General features: G+C 43.2%; 2 protein-coding genes and 2 long non-coding RNA genes across 17 annotated transcripts; 2 read left to right on the top strand and 2 right to left on the bottom strand.

The window, feature by feature from the left end:
- Positions 1–182: 182 nt before the first annotated feature.
- On the top strand, positions 183–5,179 carry LOC146251879 (uncharacterized). The gene is made up of 2 exons (XR_014732144.1): positions 183–1,918; positions 2,261–5,179. It is a non-coding gene; the product is annotated as an uncharacterized LOC146251879 (long non-coding RNA).
- On the bottom strand, positions 5,031–12,096 carry LOC146251878 (C4b-binding protein alpha chain-like). Of its 10 annotated transcripts, none has more exons than XR_014732140.1 (13): positions 11,960–12,096; positions 10,841–10,975; positions 10,552–10,743; positions 10,335–10,434; positions 10,135–10,208; positions 9,850–10,029; positions 9,165–9,344; positions 8,643–8,726; positions 8,047–8,091; positions 7,917–7,955; positions 7,624–7,669; positions 6,860–7,244; positions 5,031–6,788 (listed from the first exon to the last, which is right to left on the bottom strand). XR_014732140.1 is itself a non-coding variant. In XM_084681042.1 (13 exons), exons 2-12 carry the CDS (start codon positions 10,920–10,922, stop codon positions 7,205–7,207), a joined length of 1,062 nt encoding a protein of 353 aa, XP_084537168.1. In that variant the 5' UTR covers positions 10,923–10,975; positions 11,960–12,096; the 3' UTR covers positions 5,031–6,684; positions 7,174–7,204. The 10 variants fall into 10 exon arrangements, 9 of the variants coding, with proteins under 9 accessions (XP_084537168.1, XP_084537166.1, XP_084537169.1 ...); XM_084681042.1 differs by having other exon boundaries at positions 5,031–6,684; positions 7,174–7,244; XM_084681040.1 differs by having other exon boundaries at positions 5,031–7,244.
- Positions 11,242–26,994, top strand: ptpn22 (protein tyrosine phosphatase non-receptor type 22). Of its 4 annotated transcripts, XM_084681037.1 has the most exons (29): positions 11,242–11,329; positions 14,521–14,562; positions 15,251–15,472; positions 17,408–17,516; positions 17,767–17,843; positions 18,051–18,146; positions 18,253–18,291; positions 18,485–18,556; positions 18,856–18,915; positions 19,066–19,208; positions 20,378–20,444; positions 20,525–20,602; positions 20,845–20,910; positions 21,157–21,266; positions 21,421–21,866; positions 21,994–22,068; positions 22,282–22,359; positions 22,441–22,512; positions 22,682–22,806; positions 22,982–23,009; positions 23,195–23,290; positions 24,475–24,543; positions 24,752–24,879; positions 25,032–25,059; positions 25,407–25,469; positions 25,646–25,755; positions 25,880–25,910; positions 26,002–26,082; positions 26,219–26,994. In XM_084681037.1, the coding sequence occupies exons 3-29, from the start codon at positions 15,371–15,373 to the stop codon at positions 26,278–26,280; spliced, it is 2,511 nt and encodes an 836-aa protein (XP_084537163.1). In that variant the 5' UTR covers positions 11,242–11,329; positions 14,521–14,562; positions 15,251–15,370; the 3' UTR covers positions 26,281–26,994. The 4 variants fall into 4 exon arrangements, 3 of the variants coding, with proteins under 3 accessions (XP_084537163.1, XP_084537164.1, XP_084537162.1); XR_014732139.1 differs by having other exon boundaries at positions 11,268–11,329; positions 15,082–15,472; positions 25,646–25,910; positions 26,219–26,255; XM_084681038.1 differs by lacking the exon at positions 11,242–11,329 and having other exon boundaries at positions 15,082–15,472; positions 22,444–22,512.
- Positions 18,647–20,987, bottom strand: LOC146251877 (uncharacterized). Of its 2 annotated transcripts, XR_014732143.1 has the most exons (4): positions 20,351–20,987; positions 20,123–20,211; positions 19,774–19,986; positions 18,647–19,227 (listed from the first exon to the last, which is right to left on the bottom strand). It is a non-coding gene; the product is annotated as an uncharacterized LOC146251877 (long non-coding RNA). The 2 variants fall into 2 exon arrangements; XR_014732142.1 differs by lacking the exon at positions 18,647–19,227 and having other exon boundaries at positions 19,240–19,986.
- Positions 26,995–27,163: the final 169 nt, after the last annotated feature.

Raw genomic sequence — 27,163 nt, 5'->3', positions numbered from 1 at the left:
GAGCCGAGAGTACCAGAGCTATACAAACAGCTAAAAAAGAGAGATGGAGAGAGAGAGAGAGAGAGAGAGAGAGAGAGAGAGAGAGAGAGAGAGAGAGAGAGAGAGAGAGAGTGCGAAAGACCCAATTGAAAAGGGACACGGGGGGATATGGGGACATGGCAGCGTCACTGTGTGGGCCAGGGAGAGGTGGCAGACAGTGTCCCTTTAACTACAGCCCTGCGCCGAGTTATGTGTGAGTGGGGGGTGTCTGTGTGTGTGTGTTGCTGGATCGAGTTGTTCAAGAACCTTCGTTTGTGTAGCCACAACAGAGGGAGAAAAATACCAGAGAATTAAGTGCTGCGTCATACCGAAGGAGAGGAACAGTGTGATCGTGCGTGCGCATGTGACTGTCTGCGTGCGCGCGCGCGTGTGTGAGGTCTGATCTGTCTGTGTATATTTGTGTCAGTACAAACTAGCAGTCTATGGTAGCAATTCTGCTGTTGCAACAAGATGAAAATAGTAAGTGCGTCGGTGAGAGAGGCAGGGAAGGAGGGAGCAAGGGAGAGAGACAAGGAGACGGGGGGGAGAGAGTGAGGGAGAGAGATTTTGGATTGCGTGCTACGTCACTTTTTCACATCGAAGGGGAAAACATAAGCTAAGATAATTGAAGCCCAGAGTCATCGGCTTTGCCACCTAAGGCTGGCTGCTGTAGCTTCGGACAACCTCCTCCTCTTCCTCCTCCTCTTCCTCCTCATCGCTGGTGTTGATGTGAGCCTCAGCCTCTTCGTCTGAGTGATTCCAGTACTTTAAGCTGGCATCGCAGACACGTCCAACATGGATGTTGAAGATGTGACACCGATTCTCTTGGTCCGGACCCGAGTGTTTTTTGGTGGCATTGTGTGCTAGGGGTGGGCAGAGGTGTGGCGAAGGGGTTAACGACATAACGTTCTGGAAGGTTCCCTATTATCCAGACAAAACGCATTGGGGAGCCTTTTAGAAGAATTATTGAGGTAATCGACTAGTGTTCTTGGATATCAACGATTAGACCAGGAAGGTTCATTACAAATGCATAAATATAGATATGAAGGATACATGACAACTGCCCTTATGACTACGTAGGAACAAATAGGAAGCTTATCTGACGCCTATGTGAAGTGGAGACAGTATGTGTCTACATATGGGCAGGTAAGAAGTAATGCGTCATCCTGAGATCCCTGTTATGTTATATATTTTGGCCGGCCTAAACATCCGTTTATGTTGCAATGCAGCATATGAGTATGGGATTTTTCTATTGTGCCTAGTTGGGGGTTTACCCTAAGAGTTCATAACAGAGGGGAGAGTTTGGGTTTGGCAGTGTAGGATGTGGCTGACTGGGCACTAGAGGACCTGGTCCTCTGCTTGTATGTTATTGTTAGGGGACTGGCTGATTCAGACCTGTTTGGAGCCTGGGCAGTGTCATGTGATTTGTTGTTTCCTCTCTGCAGGGCCATTGGGCTTTAGGCAAACCCTCTGAGACGTTTGTTTCTGCGTAGTTAGTAGAGCCGTAGGTAGTGACGCAGTCGTCGGGGCTGGACTGAACAGACCGCAGCTGGTTCTGTGTGTTTTCAGCCTGTCTTCCCTCCCCCCCCCTCTCTCTCTATCTAAAACATACATATACACACTTTCTGTGCAGGAGGGAGCTGTGAAGAGGTCTAAATGTCATGGATCTTGATCAGAGAAAGAGAGAGGAGAAAGGGGAACTAAAAGACTGAGTTGTTTACCTTGCTCTCTTAGTGATTCTGCACTGGCAGCTCTCCAATTCACATGCAATGGACTTCTTAAAGCTGCTGCATCAGAGGTCTGAGTGCAGGAGCTGGCTTCCTATTGGCTGGAAGGAGCCCCTCTGGATTTTAGAAGCAGCACAGCCATGTTATGTGATTTGACAACAATGAGCAAGCAGGTGAAGGCCATTGCATTTGTATTATTTTGTATTGTAGAAGCACTATTACTGTTGGTTGTGTATCTGTATAGATGCACAACCGACAGTAATAAGTAAAATAAAAACATGTTTTTATTTGACATGGTGTGTACGACTATGCATGTGTGTTTTTGGGTGTGTATGCATGTATGTGTCCGTGTGCATGTTAGCTGACATGTCTTTGCTTGTGTGTGTGTGTGTGTGTGTGTATGGGTGTGTAGTTATATTACTATCATGTCCCAGATGTCTTCATGCTGGATGATTCCGGCATGCATCTTTGCTTCCTTTGATGCTACTGCCTAAGCACTGACTTCTTTTCGACAGGTCTCTCCGTCCTCCGATGCACCTCCGGGAGGGTGAAGGTTGACTGTCTGGCATAGGGACGGGGCTTGTCCGGATCGTTCTGAGAAGATGGCAGAACCTCCGTGTCTGCTGATGGGCTGCACTGCAGCTGCCACTGCGCCGCTCTCTCTCTCTCTCTCTCTCTCTCTCTCTCTCTCTCTCTCTCTCTATCATACACACACACTACCTGGATCTCTCTCTGTGTAGCACACAGACATTTAGCTCTTTTTCTTTTAGCACTTTTTTATCACTTTCTTTCTTGCCTTCTCACTGTCTCACAAACACACACTCATCTGTCTATGTCATACACAGGCACACATAGCACAGATACCTGTCCTCAGGACTGGGCTTAAGGTTGGAGCTGTCAGTCGGCACCGCGCCACAAGTGGTCATTTCTTATGAATGAGTTATCCGCAGGAGACCATTAGACTGTCACTGTTAATGGCTGTACACACAACATATAGCCTGATGATTAGTTACACTTTGTGGAGGCCCATGCTAAGTTACTTTGCTGCTATCTGTTCTGAATTAGCTCTTGGAAATATAGTCTGGCATAGACATATTCTTCATGTAGACCAAATACTTGTACAGCTCTTAGGTGATATAGATATAACACAGTTTGGATACCAAACTGAGTTTCTATGTTCAAATTAATGTTGGTCAGGGTTAGATCTGTGGGTTTTTAAAGCACCTGTCCCTTTAAATATTTAATAAACATTGCACAACAGGTCCATGGCAAGCAAGTAACACACAACCATAGAAATAAGCTGCTAGGGAAGGAAGGAACCACACATGTATAACGTGAACCCCTCCCCACACACAAACACTCCCTCCATGCCCTTCCTGAGAACATGGCTGAGTCTATCCTGTCTGGAACTCTGATGTAGTAATTTTTTTTATTTTTTAGAAGACTTCTAAGGGCTTCTTTTTCCTAATTAATGTAAACATGCATTTGAAAAAGGTAAGAGCAGGAAGAGAATATGCTGGCCAGAGTTTTTGACACAAAGGTGTGTTTGTTGCCGTAGTCAAAGAGAGATGATTAGATTAAAATAGGGGGTGTAGGGTAAAATACCATTGACAATAACGCACTTGACCCAAGCGTTTGGCATGAGTTCACAGACAGTAAGTTGGCTATTATCTGTCCATGACACACCCTCAGAGTTACTGTGCCATCGCTCTCCTTGCCGGATTGAAAGTACCATTTGTTTGGTTTTCAGAGCAGTGGATAGCCACACTACTGGACCAACATCAGGGGAAGACTAGTAGTCAGACAGGTTTTCTTCATTGGAGCCATTTAGAAATGAACAGAGTGGGGATGTGGTAGAAGGATCATCTCTTAACAGATATGCTTATTCATATCAGGAATCAAGGAAAAGAACCGGTCATGTAAAGGAGAATGGTTTCAACTGAAATAGCAAGTCCTCCACTATCCCCAAGTTAGTTATCCCATTGCCACTGAAAATCTTGTGTGCTGTCTTGTGTAATCAGAGCTGAGGTAGGAACGTTGAGGTCTTATGGTGAGCTATTCCACCAGGAAGTGAATCATTACCAGTGGGTGTTAGAATTTGGAACTTGACATTGTGATGCATTTTTTTCTACTGTTGTAAACATGTCGCATGCTATGAATCACAGAGCTTTCTGTGGACACAAGCCTGACTGTTCCAGGGACAACTCCGTCTTATACATGAATTCATTGTTCAGATATTTTCTTTCAGACATACGGCACACCCAGGGTACAAAGTTACAGCGGGTTGTAGGGCGGGTTGGGTTGTAGTAGGTTGAGATAACAACACCATAAAGGAATGATCATATCACATTTAAATGGCATGGGATGAACTCTGTCAATGGATGATTAACAAATGACTATCGTGGTATTTCTTAATCGAAGCATGATACTCGGTGTACATAACATGAGATTACAGACACATACCAATGTTTGTTTTGTCAATATGAAAACTAACCCTGATGTCTCATTTGAACCCACCCTCCCTCCATTTCAAAGTCTGTGGTGGATCTGAGGATCAAGCTAACTCTGGACAATACTCCCCTTGGAAGCTGGTTTCAGATGGTGGCTTAGAATGCTGTCATCTATCTAGCACCATTTGAAATCAGTGTTCTTGGGGTGGGAAGTTCCTCCTTCTGGACCTCCCTGAACACTATCAGCAGGTCACTACTCTTCCTGAACACTATCAGCAGATCACTACTCTTCCTGAACACTATCAGCAGGTCACTACTCTTCCTGAACACTATCAGCAGGTCACTACTCTTCCTGAACACTATCAGCAGGTCACTACTCTTCCTGAACACTATCAGCAGGTCACTACTCTTCCTGAACACTATCAGCAGGTCACTACTCTTCCTGAACACTATCAGCAGGTCACTACTCTTCCTGAACACTATCAGCAGATCACTAGTCCTTCCAGGGAACACCAGCCACATATCGAGAGATCATCTCCTGAGAAAACACTTTCTCCTTGCTGGCCGAACAGACTGTCAGGTCAGAGCGAATGTCTTAGCCACAAGCTTACCAGATCAAACCTAAGCTCTTTGTCCTTTCTCCAAGGTTGACCGATTTCTTTTAGTGTTCAGAGTCTTGTTGTGTTTCTAGCACCATTTGAAATCGGTTACAGTGAAGGACAAATTCTTCTGGACCTCAGAAGGACTGATAACCACAACAGGGCACCTGGTAAGACCTAGTTGCTGTACGAGACAGTCAAGTTATGTTTAGTCATTAAGTAAAACAAGCAACATATTACTTGTAAATTATTTCAATTTTATTGATTGGTTTACTTGAACAAACCCCAAATAAATGCACGAGTGTAAAGCTGTTCAAACTCGCAAGTGATCAAGCACCAGCCTTTGAGGCCGCTACAATGCAATACTCCAAAAGACCTGATTATATAACAAAACAAATGGAATCATCCGGGATGTATCCCAAATTTAAAGTGGTTTGGGGTTCTGCCTTTTCCTTAAAGTTTTACTTCAAGCTATTTGTATAATTAGTAAAGTGAAATACAGGGTGAAGCACATAAAGAAATGAGGTGATCCAACTACAGCTTCATCACCACACCACCCACCCCCCTTCCCCCCTCCCTCAAAATTCCACACAATACTGGTTTTGCTAACACAAAGTCAACTACATTTCACAAATCTATTCATCAGAGCAGGAAAGAATGACATTTCCCTTTAACAACACAAATATACATTGTGTCCCAGTGGTAATGTCTGAAGTACAAAATGAAATGGTACAACTATACACCGTTTGCACTTTGATGGATAAGGCATATTGAAGACCCAGAACACCCAACACCAGCATCCTTCTAAGACACTTAATAGAACATATCAGGTCTCACAATGCAAGGTTCAGTGTCAACGAGGAATCTTTGCAACACTTGGCTTCAAAACTTTAGACTATTGGAAAAGGATGATATTTTGTTGTGGATAGCGGGTGGTCCTTATGTTAAAGCTTTTTTTTTTTTTTTTGCATTACAAGAACATAAGCACTCAATTCAATCCAAATGTTTTAAATTAGATTTGTTTACATTTATTTTATTACTGTTTCAATGAACGAACAATATGTTCAGAATTCAAATAAGTAAGGTGCCCAGAATAAACTGCAAGCAGATAGGTGCTTTACCCCTTAAAGTGCAAGGACAATCTTTTGTATGTATTTAAATTACACTGCGGCAAGACATACAAACTATTTTGACAACTATTTTCTTTATATTAAATGCATCTTGCAGACATGACGACTCTGCACAACTAGTTGTGTTAAAATAGTAAGAGATATTTTCCTTCACTTACTTTACAGCAGGCACAAATACTAGTTGTATGTCAGACAGCCAGCGGTACAAGAGTAGCCTGGAAGCATTTAATAAATTTTTATATTTATATGGGAGTCGGAGAAAACTGATTCTGACTTTATGAGAAACATTAAATACAGATGGCTACTTTGTCAACGTAAAAACAATCACAATATTTTTCCCCCCATAAGTTTGTCCTTCAGTCCACCTATGATGTGAGTCATAAGTGTGTGGATAGGAACATACAGGCCAAAAATGTTACCTCAGATGTTACCTCATTTGCATCCACATCACTTTTATGGATTACTGAAACCATTGTATCTATTAACTAACATTTGACTGATGAGAGATGGATATGTGTATCGAACGATGGTAGATTTGTGTAAACCATACCATCATACAGATTGTGTGCAAATGGCAAGGTCATGAGCCAAACTATTCAATATGGCTGTGGTGGGTTCTGATTTGTCGTCTCAAAGCTGTGGAGGAGGTCGCTGCCAGGGAACGGGACACATTCAAGATCAGATGCAGAAGGATCCATCTCTCTCCCTGAAGCTCACAGGAAGCTATAGTGAATCAATAGGAGGACTGCTGCGCTTTGCACTGTAAAAAGACAACAAGATGGATGAATTAGATGCATGGATTAAAGATCGGTGTCGTCTCTCAATACCCGGTGGACCTGTGACACAAAGGTTAGATTTGTTGGACTTTGGAGGTTTGTAACAGGGAGTCAGATGGCTGAGCGGTTAGGGAATCGGGCTAGTAATCCGAAGGTTGCCAGTTCGATTCCCGGCCGTGCCAACTGACGTTGTGTCCTAGGGCAAGACACTTCACCCTACCTGCCTCGGGGGGGAATGTCCCTGTACTTACTGTAAGTTGCTCTGGATAAGAGCGTCCGCTAAATGACTAAATGTAATGTAACAAGCATGATTACATTACTAGGAACAACTAATCTGACAAGGTGGTTATCAGCATTGTGTTCAGTTCAATGTTTACGATCTCATCATCTGGGGGGAAAAAAACTTATCCAAGCTAGATTCAGTTACTCATTTTTATTGCACTGATCTGGCAGTCATCTGAAGTCCATCTTACCATAGCCAAAGGGTGCTACAACTTCCTGTTGTTACTCGGTGGCCACATTGCCAGAGTACGCACCCCGAGAGCTGTAATTAAAGGTGACTGATCATGGTGACAGTTGTCTTTATATGAACAGTGTTAAAAAGAGGGTTTGGGACTGTCCACAACTCAACATGGTCGAAACCACCACTCAAGAGTTCAGGACTATTAGTAAGATGGCATATAAACAACATGCAATTCGGTTCAATTGGATCAATCTTGTTTGTTATTGTGTGAATACAAATATTAGAGAAATCAACTCTGCAAAAGCAAGATCTGTAAAATATATAGCAAGCGGCATTCAGCAGAAACCAGCATCCCAAAGAGAAAGAGTGATAATGAGATGCATGCACAAAAGCGAAGGAGGAACTCTGGCTGAAAGTAAGAGTAGTTGAGCTTAATCAAGGTCCAGAAATTGTATCTTACCCCTTTTTTCGGAAAACAAGAAAGCACCCAATGGCAACTGCTAGAGCTTGATTGGGAAGGGACAAGTTCAACATAGTGAGCTATTAATGTAGTTTTTATTGATATTATTATTATAGTAACAAGCTAATATTTGGATACATTTCCAAACATTTACTTAGTGTTCCTGATTTTCCAAATTCCAATATTATCCCAATAACACTCCAACGGCAGTGTTTTGGCAATTAAATTATAATCATTAATCACAGAAGCATCTTTTCTTCAGACAGTTAAGGAAAAAAAGAAAAGAAACTTACCAATTGAGCCAATAACCCCCCCGACAATGGCTCCAGTGTCTGAGTGGAAAATAAAAGCACAGGTAAGCACAAGAGCATTGCTCAGATGGAGTTGAAAGGGAATCAAAATATGGGCTTGATCAAAACTTACTATTAGGACCCGGTGGCTCAGTGGGCTTTGGATCTGGACCAGGAACTGTAGTAGGAAGGAGAAGTGTTATGATATACATAGACAGCATGCAGTGATGATCAACCTACAGTGCCAAACACCTCAAGATGTAAATAAACAGGTCAGAAAAACAAACAGCAGTGTAAGATGGAAGTGGCAGGGTGAATACAATTCCACAATAACATTTGATGAAAAGGGAACACTGCCATAGCAAGGATTAATACAGCCCAGAAGTAGGTCAATAGGTTTTATCTCAACATAATATATGTTATTTACAAATCACTTGTATCACACAATGAAAGACAACATTCCCTTCCCAAAAAAATATCATTACACCCTTTTTAGATTTCAAAGAAATGGTTAGTGTCTGGCCCTAACTTTGTGTGAGGTAATTTTGGAACTGACATTCACAAAACAATGGTACTATACAATGTTTTGCTCTAAAGCTATAAAACGTCTAAATTGGTTTTAGGTCAGGGAAAGGACATGACAGTTAAATGCCAGTCACAACCAAAGTTAACTTCACTAACCTGTGGGGTACATTTGTATTTTTACTCAAGTTTTAATAGGGACTCTACCTTTCTCTGTGGGTTTCTTTGTAGTAGGAGTAGGACTGGCTTTGGTAGTGGTAATGGGAGTAGGTCTGGCTGTGGTTGAAGCGGCTACAAATGCAGGGGGAAGGATTATGGCACTTTCTTTGGCAACTCTCCTTCTGTATTCCCAATATTTTAAGTAATGTCATTTATAGCTTTGATATTCATTAAACTAAAAAAACGTTGGTCAGCCACTGTGGTGTGTGCTACAGTCTAGAATGCATTGTAATAATGATTAGAAGACTGAGGCAACAGAAGACATGCATGACAGATGAGCTGATTAACAGACCGTGAGATGATCAGAAATGGCTTCCCTTCACTAAGTTTGCTTACTCCAGGAAACAGTAGTAGTACCCAGCTCATCTTTTTAATTTAAGACATATGTTAGTAACTAATTTACAGAAATGTACAATTCACAGAAAATCCTGAATCAAAGGGAAACAGGCAACAACCAACCAAAACAACTTGACAAACAACTTATGGCAACGAGATGAATAGAAACCTTACCTTTGCATTCTGGAATAGAAGGGTTCCATTCACTTTCTATTTCACATGTTATACTGTCTGCTCCATGCATCTTAAATCCATCTTTGCACTTATAAGTAAGAAAGGATTTGTATCCGTAGGGAGGGGAAGCTCCATCAATCACTATGGCATTTGGAACGTAAGGTTCAGGACACTCAACCTCTGCAGACATGAAAGAAGAAGACAACTATGAGCTGGAGAACATTCATTTATATAAACAGTAGGTTCCAAATGTCTGACACCCCTAGTCAAGATACTTACATTTTGCATTAGAAATTATAATCTCTTAATAATGTTTTTTTTTTTTAAGGGGAAAGTGTACATTCAATTCAGAATTTCCATATTTTACTTTAATGACAGTATGCATGGGCTCTACAAGTTTATGCAAAACCTGATGACCCATGCTATCCCACTGTATCCCAGCATGATTTGCCACAGATGCAAATAGCTTTTTGTAACATCCAAGAATGCTTGGCTTTCTCTTTAAGTACCCCATTAAATGTCCAATGTGGTCCCAGACCACCCTGTGTGTATGTATGTATGTATGTATGTATATATGTATATATGTATATATGTATATGTATATGTATATGTATATGTATATGTATATATATATATATATATATGTCACTGGTCAGAAACACAATTGGACAATACAGTTACTTACTTATACATTGAGGCGGCTCTGGTTCGAATATTTCATCCCCTTTGCAAACTATGGTTTTACTTCCTTTAATTGTGAATCCAGGGTTACAGGTGTAACGAATAACAGCATCATAGTCATACGACTCCTCATTCGACGATGGTCTACCATTCACAACTGTAGGTGCTCGACCACATTTTGACACTGAGGGCAGAATACAAAAACACATTTTAGGAATATGGACAGAGGTTGAGTGTATAAAATGTGAGCGGCACATTTACTTTCACTGTCTGCCAATTGCCCACTAACCTTCACATGTAGGTACTCTGCCATTCCACCCCCCATCCATACATTGCCGTCGATCACTGCCGATTAGTTTGTATCTGACAAAGGGGCAGAAAAGGCCACAAGTAACTATTTATTCTGAAACATATTGACAGTTAAATTAAAATAATGTTGACCAGTAAAGGTTGCTACACTATCCAAAATATGCCAGAGATGGTGCTAACCCTGGGTTGCATGTAGCCACAGCTATGTCACCAAATTCGGTCCCCATAGTAATGTTAAACTGCCCATTCAGTATTTGTCCAGGACTGCCACAGTTCTTTCCTAAAATAAAAGAGTATTGACGTCATTAGTACATCCAGGTGTGCATGATCAACTTGTTGCCACTCATCCACTGCTTCAGTAAATGTGTGGAAATAATGGTGTGAAAGAAATATTTACTTTTACAAGTCAATGCCAGAGTACTCCACTCCCCGTTAGTGCATGTGATGGAAGAAGACCCTCCAGCGCCTTCATAACCAGTGTCACATTTAAACCTGACAGAAATCCCATCTACAAATTCTGTCAATACAATGTCTTCAGGTGACAATACCATGTTGGGGCCTCCTTCGGGTCTGGTGCATGCTTTTTGTGCTGCAAATGGAAAGACAGGCTATAACACACCACTTTTTGAGCGATTAAATAACACTAGTACGCAGCACTTCGTAACTTAAGAGGCAACAAGACTAACCTTGAACTGTGCCAAGCATGTAGGCAAGACATAGGCCGCTTGCCAACAACCAACAACGACGTGCATCAATGGACTGCATCATCTATCTTTATCAGCGATCACGCCCGTGGCTTTACACAATCTGCAAACCGTTTCCTGAAGAGTGTAAAGGGATAGTTCAACCGAAATGAACTTTTTCTTCATACCTATAGTGCTATTAATGCATCTAGATTGTTTTTTATCTTCATTTGTATGTACTAGTAGGCTGATGATGGGAGCTACTGTAGATGGCAAACTAGGCTTGTTGTGGTGCTCGTCATCTGGCGTCTAAAAAATACATTTGAAAAACTAAACAGCTAGCTCTATCTCTTTCCACCAATCATGACCAAGTAGTCTCAGTGACTCAACATAATCCAGAGACCTTGTTAGAAGCATTATTGTGTAGGAATTATTGTCTTTCTACTGAATTCCCTACATGGAATTGCTCAATATAACACGAGGTGGTTCCAAGTGAGTAATTACTGTATTTTCAAGGTTTTAGTTACTGTAACGGTTAGTCTCACGGTTAGTCTAATTCTTGCAAGCTATTCTAGTACGTTCACTTTAGTATTAAGATGCTAGTCACGGCCAAACTTGGGGTCCAACAATGTCCACAACAGCCTACTAGGGTAGACTAGCTATGAACTTTATCGTGAGACTAGCACTACTAGCGCTAGCAATAAGAACAATTTACAGTGCAGTAGCTGTATACACTGCTACAGTACTAGCTAAGCTATTAGTTTAGAGACAAAAAAAGACGTTCTGTTCAAGTACTGGTAGCTAATTTGGCAATTGAACTGTCTTAACGGCTAGGCTAGCTAGCCAGCAAATGAATATTGTAGTACGTAGAGCTAGCTAGCTCTAACAGTACAACAAATTGTTCGTAAAACAGGCTGGAGCGAGCGACGACACTTACAAATTAACTGCAGCTACTGTAGCCCTGCCCTGTACTGTTAGCTCTAGTTCAGACATTAAAGTTCAGGCAAGCTAGCTAGCAGCTCACAGCAGCCTACTACTAACTAGCTACAGTCTCACATTATACGTTATTAAGAAGCTAGCTAGCCATTCTTAACTGTGATATGAATTTAAATACGTTCTTACCCTTTTAATATTCCAACGGTATGTGCAATGAGATATTGTCTATCTGGCCTCCCAGTCAATAATATTCTTCCACCAACAAGCGAAATCATATACTTCTGTGCGTGATCTTCCGGTTATTACAACGGGCGTGTCTTTAAAGAGACAGTCCGTTTTGTTCGTGCCTAATCGTAAAGAAAAAAAGTTTTAACTTTAAAAGTCTATTTAATACTTACATTTTACACTCGTGGTTTTAATAAGATGTGTGACTGACAGGAAAATAACTCCACACAGCAGACCATTAGACCAAGAATGTATCATCAGTATTTAGAAGTGCTCTGCACTGCAGTAAGTAAGGAGCCAGAACATACATTTTGATAGTGAACAAGTAAATTTTCACCAATAGTGCAGCTGAAATATTTATTTAAGATACAGATTAGATTTCACTAAATTTTGAATGGGATAGGGCCTACTGTTATATGGTAATTTAGGAAGCAATAAGAGAGTATGTTTCTCTTCACTGTATCCTGCCCAATAAATTATATGCATCAACTTGTATTATTTGTAGGCTAACATACTAACACCCCTAACTTTACTTAACTAACAGTAGTTTCTGAAATAGTGGATTAATCTACTGATGTATAATTTACATATAATAACATGTCCTAAAACTCTAAGGGTAAATCAAGGTCAGGATAAAAGAACTATCCCTTTAAAAGTGACTCACATTTGTGGTTAGGGTAGGATTTCCTTAGAAAAAAACGTTTTTAGTTTAAACGTCCTCTGTGACGTAGTACTCCATTGTATTAAGGGTTGTGTACTTTATGCCTCTGAGTAATTTCCCGGGTGGGATATCGGTTGTATCACTCCTACGTTGATCCTCAGGTGGGGTCCAAAACGAATAACAATTTAAAATGTTTTCATCGTCACATCTGAAATTTAGGTTTCCCTTTTCAATCTCTTATTATTTTAGAAAATAATAAGAGATTGCTATGCTGCCCTCAGTTGGCCAAACTGAGTTCTTCATCTTTGGCAACAAACTAGGCTCGACTGAAGACCATGACGGATACACATTCCAGTATGACAATGCCCAATGATTTCACAGTATACTTTGTAATGAAACATACCAAAAAATGAGGTCATTGTGATATCGTAGAGTGCCAAAGGACCAAAGGAAGTGACAGAGAGGCACAGGACAAAGATTGCTCTTGTTTATTTATTTGTAAATGTATTTGCAATAGCAACAGTGTAGAGAGACATGAAATGTAAGAGAGAAGGAAGGGGGGACATGAAGGAAATGGCCTGGGCTGGAATTGAACCTGTGCCCATGTAGTTTAGCCTTAGCCTTTGCAATATGCCCTCTGCCCACTGAGCCACTGGGAGCCCTGCACTTTTACTTTTGACTTAAACGTAGCATGAATAGTATGTAACAGTTTCACCTTCTGTCCCACATAAAGTTTACATAATCAATATCAATATAATGTGATAAAATGGATGCAGGCCTCTGCTATGTCAAATATGAAGGGACACTTCTCACACTAATCATACCACAATCACACCCATAGACAAAACACACACACAGTGTCCTATCTAAGGGGACCAAGGAATATTTACATACATTATGTGTTAGTGATTGGAATATTAAAGCAATAAACCACAAGAGGTAGTATTATCCTTGATAACCTATGGGTGGTGCACCTCATGCCATCGACCTGCACAACCCATGGGCTACTGACAATACGTCACCTAACCCTAAACAATTTAGTGTGTTTTAGTTATATTGTGATGTATCTCCACCAACTACTGAGTATTGTGGATACTGGGTAACTGATCTCTTTCCGTCAAAAACTCCAAAGTGATCCTGAGCTCTGTACAGGAAGCCCATTGTGTATTTGTGGCTCCTGACTGGTCTGATCTGTGGTCTGTCAGACTGGGAGCTGAACAGAGATGGAGGCAAAATTTGGTCCAAGTTAATTTAATACAGACATGGCAAGGGTAATGCCTCTATACATGTAGACAACCAATATGATTACAAAATGATGCAGGCATAACATCATAATCAAAATATGTATATATTTATAATTATCACTCTGTCCTGATAAAGATCCAGGTTCAATTTATTTATGTATCAGTCAAACTGCACTTCCCATTCAACAAGACAAGCTCAATGTTTAAAATGCAGTATTTGTTGGATGAATTGCTGTTAATTACATCTTTACATCTTAAACAATCACAGTGAATTACATCATGCAGTAATATATTTGACCAATTTTACAAACCATCCACTAGATGTCCCTATACTACATATTCGAATAGTTTAACGTGGAACACCAATGAATCCCAACAGTTCTGCCAATATTACTTCTTAATTAGAGCATAGAAGAAAATGTGGTTCATGCAGTGCTTCTCTATTCTATCCCCGTGTTCCCACATCTAATAAGAAGGGCCTACGCATACGTGAAAATCCCTGCAGCTTTGTGGACAGATTTCTGTTATGTCGCTAGTGCCACATTGTCTCTCTAGCAGAACTCCAACTGTAAGCCTGTACTCTGACCTGTAACCTGTGACTGCTTCACTGTGCCCAGGCTAGGGTGGACCAGCTGGACTCAGGATGAGCATGCAGACAGGTCTGTCACTCTTCCCTCTGTGCCTCCCTCCCTTCCTCCCAAGTCTGTGTTCAGAATGCTAAGCCTCTTTGTGAGTGTTCCTTCTCCATCTGGTGATCGCCGTAAGTCAGCCAGGGGACAAGAAGAAGCCTGGGCTAAAGACACGACATGATCTACAAATTCAGTTAGAGAGAATAGTATCACTGTACGATTGCATTTAGATGCATCAGAACTAATGACTGCAGATTGCAGAAGAGGACTTTCTTGCAGTGCATGCATCGCTTCACTCAGCCCAGGCTATGGTGGACTAGCTGGGCTCAGGAGGAGCATGCAGACAGGTCTTAGTCTGCCCCAGTCCTCGTCACTCTTCCCTCACCCCTCTCTGTCCCTCCCTTCCTCCCAAACCCGTGTTCTGAATGCAGTCCAACAGGCTCGGCGACCTCCAGCATGCTCTGACGCTGGGAGGGAATAGCTGTTTGGCACTACTGCCTCCCTCTGCCTCTCTGTATGACTGTCTCTCTCTTTATGTCTAACCACCAGACACACACAGGCGGCTCTAGGACCCAGTCACAGATAGCCCGGGGGTGTGGCTATATTTTTTATCTGACCACAGAACCTGTCAACTGTCTGCTGCTTCCTCTACAACAGCCCCCACAGAGCCTTACCATAGTTCCTCAATGTGAGAGCTGCTTGCCTCTGCTTTAATCAGGCTCCCCCCAGACCAGTTCTAGCTCTCCAGATCCCCCAGACCTGGCTGCTGCCCCTTGGATCAGCACTGTGGCCCTGCAGATGTCCGTGTCAGGCAGGCCAAGGCAGCACACAGCCAGCCATGGAGAGGCAAGCCTGGATACTGAGGAGATTCTTGGCACAGCTGCACAGCAAGGAGGCAGAGGAGGACGAGACAGATCGAGGCTTTGCTGGCGAGTTCTTGGTGAGTGCTTCTCCGCGTCTGGCCTCTTCTGCTACATTTGGTGCTGTGTGCTTCATCGTGCAGGGTTACAGCAGGTGAATGGAATCCTGGATGAGTGTATCATGGTTCACTTCTTCTCTGAAGTTTGGTGCCGTTTCACATGGGTTGTGAAACTTGAACTGGATGTATGAGCGTACTAGTTTGTGGTCACATTGGCTTTTACGAATGGTTTCCTCTACTGTGGCAGAATGCAATAAGAACATTGTGTAAAACTGTCATGTTAAGGGGAGTGAAGACTGGGCCTGTCTGTGGACGTCCAGTGTCCTGTAGCTTCCTCTTGTAACACTACTGCTTGTGTCTGTTTTTAGCCCATTAAACAAGGAAATCAACTGCAATTGATAACTAATGCAAAACACCCTCTTCTGTGTACAGATAATGGCCGGGTTTCCCAGATTCGTTAAGAAGCTCTGAGCGTTCTAGAGCCCTCTTAGAACGTTCCTAAGAAGATCTCAGCGTTAAGAGCTTCTTAACGAATCTGGGAAACCCGGCCAATGATAACATGCAATCATACAACCCCCCTCCCCCCTCCACACACACACACACAAAAAGTCACATTGCTCAATCAAATCAAATCAAATCAAATCAAATTTATTTGTATAGCCCTTTTTACACGCAAGCATGTCACAGAGGGCTTCACATACGCCCATAGAACTGCCCCTCAACCAACCTAAACCCTCAAGGAAGACAAGGAAAAACTCCCAGAAAAACTCCCAACGGGAGAAAAAATGGAAGAAACCTTGGGAGGAGCAATTCAGAGAGGGATCCCCTCCTCCAGAGACGGTTGGCAAGAGAGAGGAGCAGAACACAAGCTAAACATAGTCATACAGTGTCAATGGGTTTTAAAACACCAAAAATCCATTGTTCGGCTTTATAGACGTTGGATGGGACCTGGAAACTCGCTGTTGACCGTCATGGAGGCTGGTTTCCGGTTGACGACCTGGTCCAGCGTTGGTAGACCGACGACCAGGCAGGTCCTGACAGCTCAGACCCCCCACACCACAAGGGATGTGTGGGGGGGACAGAGAGGAGAACAGGGATTAGAGAATGCCAGGAGCAGCTAACAGTTTCAGTCGTAATAGAATGAGATCCCCACCGGTCAAGTGTGGACTAGTGCAGCAATTTAACAAAGCTAAGAGGGTATGTGATGCAGCCCCACACACCAAGACAGCGACAGCCCCCCTTGGTTGGAACATGAAATCTGTTCCAGGGGAAACAACTCTAAAATAGGTTATATTTATACGAATAAGGATGAAAACAACCAGGATGAAAACAACCAGCCTCAACTCAATGACATTGTAATGAAAATTACTTGAACTATAGTCTATTGTGATGATAAGCCAGTCTCGGGGCGTCGGACTGTTCTTCTCATGCTGCCATGACACCCTGACCACTCAGTGGAACCTTGCATCACTTCCTTTAGGGACAAACAGAGCTCTGTTGAGTACAGGCTTATGATGGTCTTCAAGGCCTGCTCTTTCTGTGGAGCCACTGTGAGAACAGAGCCAGAACAAAAAGACCAGTGTGTCTGAAACAGACAGTGATGAGTTGTAACTCTATTTGGAGTGCTGCACACACTCCTCAGTCACTGCAGGCTCAGCAGCCATGTGGCCTTGTATTCCAGTAAGGGAGCCACATGACTGGATGCCTGGAAGAATGGAGTAAAACCTGAGATGTATTGACTACAGGTCAGCAGACCCTGACACAGACACAGAGAAGTGCCTCGCTCACTACATCAACATTTAAGGACATCAAGACAAGTGGAAACTATTAAAAAACTTTTAGGGATTCTTCTTTGGTTTACTTCTCAGCAATTTATCAGTTTCGACCATTCAGTCTGTCAAAATGTCGTGTGAAAATGAGGATGTTGGAGTTTTTCAATAATCTTTGTGTTTTCAGAGGCTCAAAAGGCAGTCAACCAAGTACCGTACTGACAAGATCTACCCCACAAAGACAGCAGAGAAGCAGGAAAATGTCAAGAAGAATCGATACAAAGACATTGTTCCCTGTGAGTAACAATTCTTTAAAGTTCAGGTTGAGGCATCTGTCGAAGTGATGCTTTATAGAGAGCTCCAACCACACCAAACGGATATCAGACAAACAATTGTATTTTAAAGTATAGTTTCTCCCCTATCACACTGATGGAATACCTTTCTGCAACAGTGTAATTTTATTTATGAATGTTACATTTGGTGTGTAAGATTGATTGTACATCGCTCTAACCCTTTCCATGTACCCCTGCCTCTCTCTTTTCTCAGTTGACCACAGCAGGGTAAAACTCTCCCTCCCTACCTCCAAAAATGACTCAGATTACATCAATGCCAGCTTCATCAAAGTAAGGGCCAGGATCCTGACCCTCTGTCATAAATACTCCCTAATGTGGGTCTTAACAGAAATGTGTCCCTGACATTAAAATAACATGAGATTATAGGGATATAATGAGGCCATGGTCATGAGGGCCAGGGTGTGGTATGCCAGCCAGGTTGGCAGACGTGTGACTAATGATATATGATGTGTGACACTGTATCTTGTTTGTCTGAAGGGGGTGAATGGGTCTAGGGCTTACATTGCCACCCAAGGTCCTTTGCCCCACACTGTTTTGGACTTCCTGAGGATGGTCTGGGAGTACAACATTGAGGTGAGCCCTCCCACCCCAATCCCGTCCTTTACCTCTCTCTGTTCATTTATTTTCTTTCACATTGTTGTCATCTTGTATCTCTGATGTTGGTCTTCTTTTGTTCCAGGTCATCGTGATGGCATGTCGGGAGTTTGAGATGGGCAGGGTAAAGGCCCTTTCTCATTCCATAACACTCCAAGCACTCCCGATTTTGGCTCTCATGCTCACTGTACACTATTGAGAATCATTGCTAGGCTGACATACTACTTATAAAACACTTTTTATGAACACATTCACTCTTTGTTTGAGACACATTGTAAATTGCTATGTGTATTCAGTTGGTTTGGACTCTTTTGCAGAAAAAGTGTGAGCGCTACTGGCCAGAGAAAAAGGAGGAGGCTTTTGTGTGTGACCCATTCTCAGTTTACTGTGTGAGTATTTCCTCTCACTGGCCACTTCCTGCTTTGGCTCGATGATCTTTTTACTCACTGTCTCCACAAGAAGTTGTTGCAACACCACCATGGTGATATTTCATGACTGGCAGAGAATGCTCAAAGTCAGAGATTCTGAACAAGCACAGATTAAAACTTTTTTTTTCTTAACTTCCTATTTTGTTGTGCTTTTTATTAACCCCGTGCCACACCCAAACAACAGCAAAGATCATTAGATGTTCTACCTGCTAGAAAAACAAATAGAAAATGTCTACCTTTGTTTTTTCTTTATCCTCCAGGACAAAGAGCACAGTAAAGGGGATTATTTGAGCAGGACACTGAGGCTGAGCTATCGCTCTGTAAGTTGTTTATACCCTGAGTCTGATTTCAGCATAGTGGGACTGGTTATTCATATCATGATAATCTGGTGACTTCAGCAGGCCTCATGTGTACACGTGTTTGTGTGTGTTTGTGTGTGTATATGTGTGCCTGTCTTCCATGGCCTTCAGTCAACCCGAACTCTGCACCAGCTGCACTATATGAACTGGCCTGACCACGGCGTGCCAGACTCCATTCCCCCCATCCTGGAGATGCTACAGGAGATGCGCTCCTTCCAGGCCCACGATGACCTCCCTATCTGCATCCACTGCAGGTCAGAGACCAGCTCTCTCCTAGGAGGAAAAGGACTGTTAACATGGGCATCTACTGAATATATTTAAAGCGCAAAAGAGTGAGCTCACTTAGTATAGAACCAGGAGTGTCTCTGGGCTGCATCACCATGAAAAGCTGTGGCTGACTTGTCTAATTTGCGTTAGAGCCATACAGTGCACCCATAGTATGCATGAGAAACCAACCTACATCTCAATACCTTTTGCAGGACCTGATCATTTTGTTGTTCTTTCAAAAGAGACTGTATTGTGTGTACACAGAAAAATGTATTTGCGGTCGTTCTGTTCTTGCCCCCTTGAAGATTATGCACCTCCCCAACTCACACAGGAAGTGTGTGTGGGCGGATGACCAACAGCCCACTGGGTGTGAAATCCTGCTTATACATTTACCCCTTGCTCTCTGTTTAGCCTGGTGATGAATATAACAATATTTTAAATGTTATTTTACAGAACCAATCTGAATCTAAAGCTACAAGCTAAGATACCAGTGACAGATGATAAAATAGGCACATTAAGACCAAACTATTTGCTTTAACTTTCCATCTGTACCTCAGTCTACATCAGATGTCATCTTTGCAGCAATCTGTGACCACAGTTGGTGACAAATGGAAATTCCGTTTGTGGGCCAAGCTCTTGAAGGTTGCTCAACGTGTTTTTAAAGGCATGCAGATGACTTCATGTCAAGTGGTGAAGCAAAGCTAGAGCCAGTCTTCTGCAGCAATTGTAACTCACACAGTCTTCACCTTAACTTCACCTTCACCTCTGAAAAACCATGTGTCTCAATTCAAGATAGTCCTTTGTGGAATAATTCAGCGAGTATTATTCAGCGTGTGTACAAAAGTAAGGCTTTCTGTGGTTGATATCATGACAACTGTGTGAATGACAGTGAAGTACCTACCAGCCTGGCATCAAGGTGGGGCATCAGGGTAGAGCTGAGCTACCAGGGACAGAATGTTCAGTCACAGGCATGCTTAATGCCCACTCCCTCTGTACACACCCCACAGGAGAAATGACAGACATACTTAATAGATACAGTACAATAGAAAACAATCAATACATTGTGGTTAATGTGGGCAGATGTGTATGTTTGAGATGAACTCAGGCTTCAGTGTGTCATCGTTCTCACTGTCTGATGCTGGTGTTCCTCCCCCAGTGCTGGCTGTGGAAGAACAGGGGTCCTGTGTGTCATCGATTACACCTGGAACTTGGTCAAGACACAGGTGAGGGAAACGGACGGACGCATAGACACGTCGGGACCACTTTGAAAGGACATTTGTGATGTATGTTTGTTTGTGTTCAGCGGATCACAGAGGACTTCAACGTCTATGACCTGGTGCAGGATATGAGGACCCAGAGGCCCTCAGTGGTTCAAACCAAGGTGACATGTCACACTCCAGTCACGCGTATGTTCATGTACATATTCGTTGCCGTGGTGAGGCCGCACTGACGAGGATTCTGTGTGAATCGCTTTTCAGAAAAGCTCAAGTTTAGGAACCTCATTATTTCAACGATTACTAATGTTAGCAACTCTCTGCTGTCAAATCTCATCATGGTCTTAATAACAGAGCATAGCCCTGTTGACATCTGAGTTAACAGAACACGTTTGGTGTGTTGCCCCAGGAACAATATGAGCTGGTGTACAGAACCATCAGGTTCCTGTTTGAGAGATACCTGCAATCTGAGGAGGTGAGGAAAAGCGAACACACATGCACACACTCATGCACACACAAATACACAAGCAAGAGGCATAAGATATAATAAGATGATTCCCCACACTATGAATACACTCTGGGAGTCAACGTCCTACCACTCTTCTCATCTAGTATCAGCCTGTCTGTTTAGACCATGAAATGATATGTTGGCTTCTTAGCAGTTCTCTGATCAATGGTGTTTGATGATGGTGGTGATGTTCCTTTCTGATGACCCACTTAGGTGCCCTACCTCATCTCCACAGCCAGTGAGAGTGAGTCTTCAGACCTGAGTGAAGAGTCTGAGTCTGGCCCCAAAACACAGGACAGACTCCTGTCACAGACTTTGCTAAGGTACTGAAACGACATTGGTTGAAATAAAATCAATACTCAAGAAAGAGACATATGGAGGGAGATTGGAACCAGCAGACGACCACTGAGCTGTAGTTATCCCAGCTACTCCTAAGATATCTTATCGAAACTGTTTAATGCTGCTGCTGTCTTTCAGTTACCCAGTAGAGGAGGAGCCATGGGGGATGTCCAATCACGTTGCTGCGTTGTCCTTATCAATGCCAGAGGTGTGTGATGCTGAGGCAGCTGGTTTCTCCTCATCAGATGTCCTGAGCTGCCTGCGAGTGAGGGACAGTCAACCACAGAAACAGAGACCCTTCTCCCTCCAAACAGTACCAACTGACCTGTCCACCAGGAGGGAGAATGAGAGAGAGGAGGCAGTGATGTCCCAGGTGCTCTCCCAGGTCCCTGCCTTCGTCTGTCTCACAGTGGAGGACCCTTACTTTGGGCCTGAGTCTTTGCCAAACTCCCCTGTGGATCCAGAGGCATCCGGAGGTTCTTTTGAGAGCTTGGTTCTTCTGCCTCAGTGGCAGGACAACCCTTGCTCAACCGTGCCCAGTTTGGCTCTTAACGACCAGGCCATGGAGCTACCGGTGCTGCCTGGTAGCTATCTTTACCTGTCACAATATTAGTCTCCGTGACAAAATCTATACTTTACCGTAGTAACAAAACAGTTCCAATAAAACGGGGTAATAACAGGTTTGTATTTGTGAAATTGTTGAATTTGTAGCTTCCACAAGGTCTGACAGCCCTCCACCATTACCTGAGCGGACCCTTGAGTCCTACCTGCTGGCTGGAGATACAGGTTAGTGTGTTCCTGTCTTTAAATTCAAATCATAGTCGAATGGTTTCCAATTCATCAGCAACAGAGTTTACATTGACCTCCTTTGTGGTCCCTTTCAATTCCTTTGACTTCAGTTCATGTTTAGTTTGACAGTCATTCCCACATCATGTAGATCCATCAAGACATCGCAATGACTGATATTGTCTGTGACATGTGAGTGTGTCTGCCCCTCAGAGAGCTTCGACCCCAGTCAGAGGTTAGAGGTCATCATTCCCCCTAATGCTGCAGCTGATGCTCTCAGGGAGCTTGGAGGTGAGTGGAGGATGACGTCATCATCATCATCACAGCATGGCACTGACATGTTTTCGAATGAATCTCTCCCCTCTGTTCCAGCAGGCCCCCCCTCACCTGTGCCCCCACTCCCAGACAGAACCCCAGAGTCGTTCTTGTTGGCCATTGATACAAGTAGGTGTGAGGAGCATTGGTGTAACAGTTAAGGGCCGGGTTTCCCTGATTCGTTAAGAAGCTCTTAACGCTAAGAGTTTCTTAACAAGCTTCTTAACGAATGTGGGAAACCCGGCCAAGGTCTTTAGTGACTGTTGTTCAGGCCGCCCCTCTTCTCCCTTCCTCCCAGCTCCTGGTGAGGTGGAGCAGTCAGACGTGATCAGGAGCCGGCTGGGGACCTCCTCAGAGTGGTCAGGGCACACACAGGCTCCAGTATCTCAGTACCAAGAGAACAGAATCTGGTCCAGGAGCAAGGTAGGTGGGGGTTGGGGACAAGGAAACAAATGGTTAATATAAAATAAGCAAATGGTTGGCATGGAATTTGGCTGATACAGGGTTGTAACTTTAGAGTGATCCACTTATAAAACACGATTTGCTCGTTATTCAGCTGCAATCAGATTGTTAAATCCTTTTTCCCTTCCTTTCTCAGAGCTTAAAAGTGAACATGAAACCTTCAGGTACGTTTTGGAAATGTTAATACCATACAGACAAACATCAAAATATCCATATCAACATCATGTGAGGAAACTCAAGATCCACCAAATCAGTGTTATGCTGACAAGGGATTACAGAAGGAGAGAGGGAACCTGTTATGTGATGTTTACACTGATGTTTATCTTAGTCTTGTTTGTTTCCATTGCAGTGCCAGCATCAGGCTTCTCTACTTCATATGCATCCTCAGACCTCCCTTCTCCACCTCTCCCTCCCAATTATATGACTCCCCCTGCCTCACCCCAAGGTAAGCAGAGGAGGCATGGCCACAATCTGAAATGACCTGACCCTACATAGTGGAAACTCAAACTCAACGCATAAAAACAGAAGAGGTTTTCAGAAAGCTGGGCCTGTTCGTCGTACGGGTTGAAGCTAAGTTAATCAATTGTCCCTTTAGCCCGTTAACATTAGCGAGCTAATCGAGAACCGCAAATATCGGTTCGTCGACGGCTAATCCGCATCCAAATCATGTGGTTAATTTTAATCAGGCTAAATTCATCAGGGCAAGTGCACGTGCACGTCCTACTTGAAAAGGCAGGAAAGGTCGATCACCAAAACCGTGATTTTCTAACGGTATGATAGCGGAAAAGACGAAAGAGAGAGCAGTGATATTCTAGCCATCCGAGCAAAATAGTTTCTACGAGGACAATAAGCATATTATCATTAATCGAACACCGCCACCGCTGCCAGAGCAAGACAGGCAGCTTGGCAATAAATTGCCGATAAGCTAAATGCCTATTTTGGTAAAATGTATAGGCTCATCTTAAGTGCCTTATTGCCCCAATCAATCAGATCACATTTCTTTAAATGTGCCTGCTGGCAGTAGGCTTAATGGAAATTAATCATGGAGAGATCTTGCTAGCGAAAATAATGATATCAACTCTTTCAGAATAAGTAGCCTATAAAAACAAGGCCAAAGAGTATCTAATTGATACGAATTCAAAGACACTTAACTTAAAAGTATATATGTAGGCCTACTGAAAGCGCTTATATCAGGCCTAGGCTACTGTATATTGACAATATATATACTGTATCATTTGCAATGAGAGAAGGTCTTGTAAATAAATAAGTCATTGTCGGCTGAATCGATATCGCTCAAACAAGAACTCATCCGTGTGAAATAAAGGATCTTGGCGATCGCGAAGAACTCTATTGGTATGGAAAGCTAATCGAACTAGAACTTTACAAAAAAAAGGGAGCTGGCAATTATTTCCCGGGGGTGTGCCAAGCTTATCCAGCTACACGTTAGCCTGCCCTGGAGCAGGTTAGTGCTAATTGATATGTTACTATGGTGATTTATCGAAAGTTGCTTCCACGAACCAAAGAGGGGCGTTTTTTATCTTAGCCTGAAAATGAGCTTGCTAAACCGCTTAGCGAGCTACGACGAATACCCCCCTGGTAACTGGCTATCGTTGTTGTTTCTTGGTGCAGTTACCAGAAGCCTGACACCGCCCTTGCCGGAGAGGACCCCAGAGTCCTTCATCCTGGTGACCGAGGGAGGTGAGCCTGTGATCTGTCTCTTTCTCATCACATGAGCACATCCACCAGGGATGAGACTATCACCACCACTCTTAATGTGTCCATTGCATTGTTCTATGCGTCTCAATTGAGGAAGTAGATCATATGATGCAATCACAAACCTCGAGTCATAGGCTTGGTGGGGCTGCTCATGTCTGACGACGTGTTCCCGCCTCTGCTCCTCCCTCAGGCCCCCAGAGCAGCGCCCCCTGCCTGCCAAGCGTCCCCCAGGCCTCTCAGAGGATAGGCACGTCCTCAGAGTGGTCGGGAAGCTCTCAGCCCAAGAGATTCCTGGATGCTGTCATGAACCGGAGCAAGGTGAGCCAGGGGCACCACTTCACCCCGTCACTCAGGGCTGTGTGAGTGGGTGGCAGGAAGGGAGCTGTGACATGCGTCGAACGAGATGATTAGAATTCCAGTCGGATCAGTGTTCATAGACGTGTTCTTTTGTCTTCTTGTCGTTCCCTCAGAGTGTGCGAACAAAGAGGTCAATACAAGGTAAGCTGTGGCAATGACACTACTGAACACCTGACTTCTCTTTCACTCCAACATTCTTGTTGTTCTTGGCTATGCTCCAACACACACTAGAAGGACTGGACAGAAAACGGTGAAGGAAGTTATTGTTCACCTGTTGTTTACATAGCCACCTGTTATCATACTGGATAACTTGATATGCTCAACCGCCTCTGTCAAGATGACAGAAGACACTGGTATCTGCCACTAGGAGGCAGTGTCACCCTGTTCATTATGGAAGAAGTTGGGAATAAATAAAGTCTCACCATACAAGTGCTCTGTAGTGTAAGTTGATGTGTGTGAGTATTAACAGGTGTACGTTTCCACTCCAGAACCGCTTTCAACAGTTCCGTTTGTGGCTCCATCTCCTGTGGTCGTCGCTGGAGGAGGAAATCGTAAGTTAAAACATTTGACAGGAGGTGGTCTACATCGGCAACACTTTCGGTATCACTGACTCGGGGCATGCAAACATCTCCCTTTGAAACAGGATGATGATGAGGAGGAGGAGGATAATGATGATTCAATTGATATGACCACACATGACATGAACCTCTGTGATGTGTTTTCTCAGCTGAGGTGACAGTGCAGCAGGATCAGGCTGTGGAGAGCAGAGGGTCTCCCAGCAATGAGAGCACTGACTGGTCTGACAAGTCTGCTGGGAAGGCTATGTCGAGAACAAAGGTGCCCACTGTGACTCACACTGACTCACTTACTGTTGAAATATAAAAAGTCACACACAGTACTCCAGTTCCATAACTACAAAGCTATTCTATTTTGCCATGATTCCTTTGCTATTTGTTCTCAGAGTTTGAAGTTCTTCAAGTCGAAACAAAAGTGTGAGTTACACCAGTTCTTGTTGATATGATCTCAGTGAATCACAGTAGATACTAACAAGTTGTAACAGCTAATGGTGTCTGTTCTCTACAGCAAAAGTAGCCCACCCACCACCATGTGCTGCCTCCGGACCTTCGACTTCATACAGTGCTTCCCTGTCAGTCTTTAAGTTTGGTAGGTCTACACAAGCCCAGTCCACCCAAATCCTATCCCTGCATTCAGCAGAACATGTGACACATAACTGTTCAGTCAAATAGAATCAGAAAATAAACTCCCTCTTCACTTTGTTTTTGTTGTTTCTCTCCTTCAGGATTCGGGCAACGCTTTGGGAAACCCAAAGGCCCCAGGAGTCAACCTGATAACTGGGTGTGACACTTTAGCTGTGCCCCTCTCCTTGCATGGAACAAGGAGAATGTTTTTAATGATTTATTATTTCTAATATAATATATATGTAAAGGACCATGGGCTGTTTGAAGTCGGGGGATCCTATGAAGACTAGACATCTGTCAATCTCAGGGTACAATGATCCTCTTCTTATGGGCTTTGCAGAGGAGCACATGTTGAAGACCTGCTGGCGACTGATTGATTGTACTGTAACTGTGTCCGTGCCTTGGGGAAATGTGAGCGAGTGCTTACTGAAGGATAAGCAACTCCTGGTGAGAATCTTCCATTCTGTTGTGCTACCTGAACAAAAAGTTTTTTTTCCTTTACATGATCAAAATGTGAGATGTTTAATTCTCCCACCATGACGGTACAAATTCTCTTTGGGAAACAACTCTCATCTTTTTTCTTTTTACCATTTGGTGGAACAATGAACAGTAAGGCACTGTTCTACTGTTGTAGATTCAATGTGTGCTGAATAATGAGTTCATGTGCTCTGGAATGAGTGCACCAGCATGAGCTGTCTACAGCGCCCACTGTCTGTCAGTGAAGACACCTGGGTGTCAGTGGAGTCTCTTACCTCAGTCACACAGCCTTAATGAAAAGTGATTCTGTGGTACTGCACACAAAAGGAATTAAAAGCAACATCCTTCAGAGAATGTACGAATAAAACAAAAATAAAAATATTTATTTACAAAAATACAAGTCTGGGCATTTCATTTTATTTTAACAGGATATAAGGACAATAATAATGGAGTTCTATCAACTAAAATATCTAGACTCTTTGTCCACAGAATGCAGTTACATTGCTTGATAGTACAACACATAGAATACCTTAATAACCAGACTGCAATCCACAACCCAAATTTGAGGA

Source organism: Hypomesus nipponensis, chromosome 18 (genome assembly GCF_054491055.1).
Source record: "Hypomesus nipponensis isolate SF chromosome 18, ASM5449105v1, whole genome shotgun sequence".
Taxonomy (NCBI): Eukaryota; Metazoa; Chordata; class Actinopteri; order Osmeriformes; family Osmeridae; genus Hypomesus; species Hypomesus nipponensis.
This window is presented reverse-complemented; position numbering and strand designations above follow the sequence as displayed.

Coding starts and splice junctions, on each gene's coding strand:
- LOC146251878 (XM_084681040.1), bottom strand. CDS start 10,922: ATGATGCAGTCCATTGATGCACGTCGTTGTTGGTTGTTGGCAAGCGGC. Junction 10,744..10,840: donor CATGCTTGGCACAGTTCAAG/GTTAGTCTTGTT, acceptor TTCCATTTGCAG/CACAAAAAGCATGCACCAGA. Junction 8,727..9,164: donor TTCTATTCCAGAATGCAAAG/GTAAGGTTTCTA, acceptor CTGCATTTGTAG/CCGCTTCAACCACAGCCAGA.
- ptpn22 (XM_084681037.1), top strand. CDS start 15,371: ATGGAGAGGCAAGCCTGGATACTGAGGAGATTCTTGGCACAGCTGCAC. Junction 22,360..22,440: donor TGCTCTCAGGGAGCTTGGAG/GTGAGTGGAGGA, acceptor CCTCTGTTCCAG/CAGGCCCCCCCTCACCTGTG. Junction 24,544..24,751: donor CATCCTGGTGACCGAGGGAG/GTGAGCCTGTGA, acceptor CTCCTCCCTCAG/GCCCCCAGAGCAGCGCCCCC.